At 37.1% G+C, this 4,317-nt stretch overlaps 1 protein-coding gene across 1 annotated transcript; it reads left to right on the forward strand.

Moving 5' to 3' along the window:
* Nucleotides 1–2,091: 2,091 nt before the first annotated feature.
* On the forward strand, nucleotides 2,092–4,317 carry LOC110690216. Its single transcript, XM_021867048.1, has 2 exons — nucleotides 2,092–3,671; nucleotides 3,766–4,317. Exons 1-2 carry the CDS (start codon nucleotides 2,619–2,621, stop codon nucleotides 4,315–4,317), a joined length of 1,605 nt encoding a protein of 534 aa, XP_021722740.1. The 5' UTR covers nucleotides 2,092–2,618.

The raw sequence follows: 4,317 nt of genomic DNA on the forward strand, positions 1-4,317 counted from the left end.
AACTACCTCGGTGTATAAACACCTTGAGTGCATAAGGCACCCCAAAACCTTAACCTCGTCTTATAAGACTTGAATTTTCCTTTACTCATTCTATTTCAATAATCACGAATGAGTAATAAATAAATCATTACACCAATCATATACCTTTGCCTCTAAGCGCACCTTGCATAATTAGAGCATAAACAATATTTTCAATATAGAATAGTGCACATCATACGGAAAACACAATGTATAACCAAACAATTTAGCCTAGTCATCCCTATACATGATACTAAGTTCTGGATACATCCCTAAACATGCATATAAAGGCAAGGTTTTGTAACTCATACGTACCTTAAATAAACGAATTGGTATGCCAACTATCTAGAAATCACCTTCAATAAACTCCTCTCCTAAACCAAACAATAACATCTCAATCAATACCCAATCAATCAAATTTACAGCAATACTAACTTACTTAAAAACCTTCAAAATCCAATTAAACAACACTTTAAAACCTTCTCTTTAGTTAAAATTAAAGGTTTATATATAGTTCTTTAAACTTTCTTCATAAAAACCTTAAAATACACTCTTATACATGAAATTACAGCAAGTTTAAAGTTAATAAAAATCTTAAAATTATTTAAAAACCCCTAATAATCTCCTTTTTTAATGGGTGATTAAACCCTCTTTATAAAACATCAAAAGTAATTATTAGAAAGGAAAATTTGCCCAAAATAACACGAACTTTGGCCGGTTCGCCAATAATAACACCACCTTTGAGTTATCCCAAAATAACACCAACTTTGGGGGGTGTCTTCCAAAAATGGTACAAAAAAAATGGTAACCGGATTTAGGAGGTAATATTGCTGTCGTGTGTTATGTTTTTTCCAGGTTGTGCGTTGCTTCCCCTTAACCATCCAACGTGTAATTAAATTTTACACACCTAACTCCTGTCTCCCTCTTTAATTCATTTCCCTCCATATTTCACTCTCTTTCTTCGTCTTCCAACCATTTTATCAGAGAATATCAGAGCATATTCAATTCCTCATTTCGTCATTTCCCTTTGAAATAATCAGAACTCAATTCCGAAATTCTACTGCTCCCAAAGAAAATTGCATTGAAGTGAAGTGAAGAGAAGAGTGAAAAAGTTGTGATCTTTGGTTCCCAAAATGCCCAGAAAGACGAAGAAGAAAGGTTCGTGTTTTTTTACTTTCTTTGTTTTGTTTGAATTATGATTGTTGGCTGGATTTTATGTGTTCTAATTTGAATATGGATGTTCGTATGTTTAATTATGTTGTTAATTGTTAAAGTAGGTTTAATAATTAGGTTGATTTGTATGGTGAATTATGTTGTTCACTCGATAAATTTTCTTGTTAATTGTTGAATTAGGGTTAATTACTTGAGTGTTTGTTTGGAGTCTAATTGAGTTGTTTAATTCTAGGGTCTGCTGCAAATACTCATGTTTTTGATAATGTGACTGTTCGATTCTGGTATGGGGGTCAATTTAAGCATGTTCGTAATGGTGAAATGGTGTATAAGGGTGGGAGTTGTAGTAACTTTGATGTTGACCCAGATGAACTTTGTTACTAGGACTTAAGGGATTATGGTAGTAAGTATGGGCTTGCTCATGTGGATGCTTTGTTTTACCAAATGCCTGGGTTAAATATTGAGAAAGGTTTGAGAAAAATTCAAGGGGATGCTGAGGTGTTAGAGATGGGTAAGTTAGCTGTTGTAAATAGGAGTATTGTTGTGTATGCAGTTCAGTTTGAGAGAAAAGTGGGAGAAGGTTCAAATGCTGAAGTTGTGGAAGTTGATGTGGGCAACACAAGTCAGAAAAGTACTTTGTTGAATGCTGACCCCAAAGTTACCATATCCAAAACAACAGGCAAGGTACTTGAGAAACCCCCACCCAAACTGAACAAAAGAAAAAAATTGACCCCAAGGAAGGGACCACAAACACAGGTGGTGAAACCCTCATTGACTGAAGAAGATGCTTCCACTTCACCTATAAAAGCATCTACCACATCACCCAAAAAAGCATCTATAACTTTACCAGAAAAAGCATCTGACCTTCCCCACAAAAAAACAAAAAAAAAACTGACCCAACAACCTCATTTATTCCCCACCAACCAGCAACTCAAAAAGAACAGACTCAACCCCCCTTGAAAATCACTTCAGAAACTCAACCCTTCACTCAAAACCAGTCTCTTCATCTTTCTCAATTCCCATCCTTAGAGTTTGTTTCTACTGGTGAGTTGCCTGAGGTTAACACAGATTTCAATGAGGAATTTGAGTGGGAGGATGACAGACCAGAGAGCCCTTTGAAATGGAATGAATTAGTTGTTGATGATGAGTCTAGTGATGAGAGTGATCCATTATATGATCATGAGTATCAGAAGTTTTGTGAGGGTGGGGAGTTTGAAGATGATGATGAAGATGATTTTCAGTTTGAGGTAGATGAGAGCATAGAGAAAGAGAAGGAAGGTGATTTTAGTCTATCTGACATAGATCTAGAAGGTGAAGGTGAAGATCTAGAACAGACTGATTTCTTTGAAGATGAATCTGATGACAGTGATGATGAGATTATTGAAGCAAGGGATAGAGTAAAGAGGGTTAATACAAAGTTACTTGAGATAATGAAGGGATTGCAAGAAAAAGTTTGTAAGGAGAAGGAGAAGGAAAAGGCAGTTGATGAGGAGAGGGAGTTTGAAGTTGATGAAGAGAGGGAGAACTCAGTTCATGAAGAGGTTGCAAGGGATGTAAACCTAAGTGACTGTGATGAAGATAATGACATTGATACACCACCTGGTAGTAGTGATGAATTAGAAGGGAAAAAGGGAGAGTTAGTGAGCCATGAAACTGATTTCAGTAAGTTTCATTGGAAGGTTGGTCAGAGGTTTGCTAATGCCAGTGACATTAAGGATGCTGTCACTAAGTATGTTGTATTACAGGGTAGAGATCTAAAGTATAGTGTGAGTTGGAAAAACAGACAAAGGTTGGGAGTGAAATGTGTTGGTGAATGTCCATTTTATTTATATTTTTCTGTGCATTCTAGAGATGCAACTTGGCTAGTGAAGAGAGTAGTTGGAAATCACACATGCCATAGGAACATGAATAGTAATAGGCAGTTGAAGTCCAGTTGGGTGGCTAGGCAGTTGCTTGATGTGTTCAAAGCTAGGCCACATTGGCCAGCTAAGGAGATTGTAGACACTGTAAGGAGGTCTTACAGAATGATTGTCAGTAGAGATTTTGCTTACAAAGTAAAATACCATGCACACAAGATGTTACATGGCTCTATGAAAGAGCATTATATGAAGGTGGAGAGGTACTTGAAGGCATTGAAGGAAGCAAGTCCTGAAATAGTGTTGGAGTTGGTAGTTGCTCCACAACCTCGGAGTTCTACCCCAATGTTTAGTAGGATGTTCACTTGCTTTGATGGAGTTAAGCAAGGGTGGACAGCAGGGTGTAGGAGAGTGATATGTGTGGATGCTGCATTTTTGAAGACATTTCTTGGGGGTCAGATATTGACTGCCGTTTCCAGGGATCCCAATGAACAGATGTTCCCCATTTGTTGGGCTGTTGTGGAAGGGGAGAACAATCTGTCTTGGGAATGGTTCTTTAACCACTTAAAGAATTGCCTAGATCTTGGACAAGGAGAAGGGATAGCTATTATTTCAGATGAGCATCAGGTATAAGTCATTAATTTGTGTAATATGTTATCTCATTTAATGATGATGATTGATGATGATTGACATTAACTGGTTCTTTTTTTTTGGTACACAGGCTATCTTACATGCTGTAAGTGTTGTTCTTCCTAAGGCTGAACATAGGCACTGTGCAAGGCATATTTTTTCCCTCTGGCACAGAACCTACAAGGCAGATGAGATGAAGCTTTTGTTTTGGAAGATAGCAAAGGCCTATAACCAGGCTGATTTCAATGAAGCAATGGATGAGTTGAGACAGATTGATGAAGAGGCTACCCTTGCAATAACAAGGTATAATCCTCAGTTCTTCTGTAGGGCATTCTTACAGGAAGGCATCAAATCTGAGGCCATTACTAACAATATGGCTGAAACATTTAATGCTGATATCATTAATGCTAGGACTAAACACATAATTTACATGTTAGAGGAAATTAGAGTTGCATTGATGCAGAGGTTAGTCAAAAAAAGACATGAAATGGAAAAATGGACCTCTTTGCTATGCCCTAGGATACAAGCTAGGTTAGAAAAGGAGAAAGAGAAAGCTGCTGATTGTGAAGTCTTGTCTTCTTCTGTGAGTCAGTTTAATGTTAGGTATTATTTGGATCAGTTGAATGTAGATTTAGTTGCTTGA

This window comes from Chenopodium quinoa, unplaced genomic scaffold (assembly GCF_001683475.1).
Source record: "Chenopodium quinoa cultivar QQ74 unplaced genomic scaffold, ASM168347v1, whole genome shotgun sequence".
In the NCBI taxonomy this organism is placed as follows: Eukaryota; Viridiplantae; Streptophyta; class Magnoliopsida; order Caryophyllales; family Amaranthaceae; genus Chenopodium; species Chenopodium quinoa.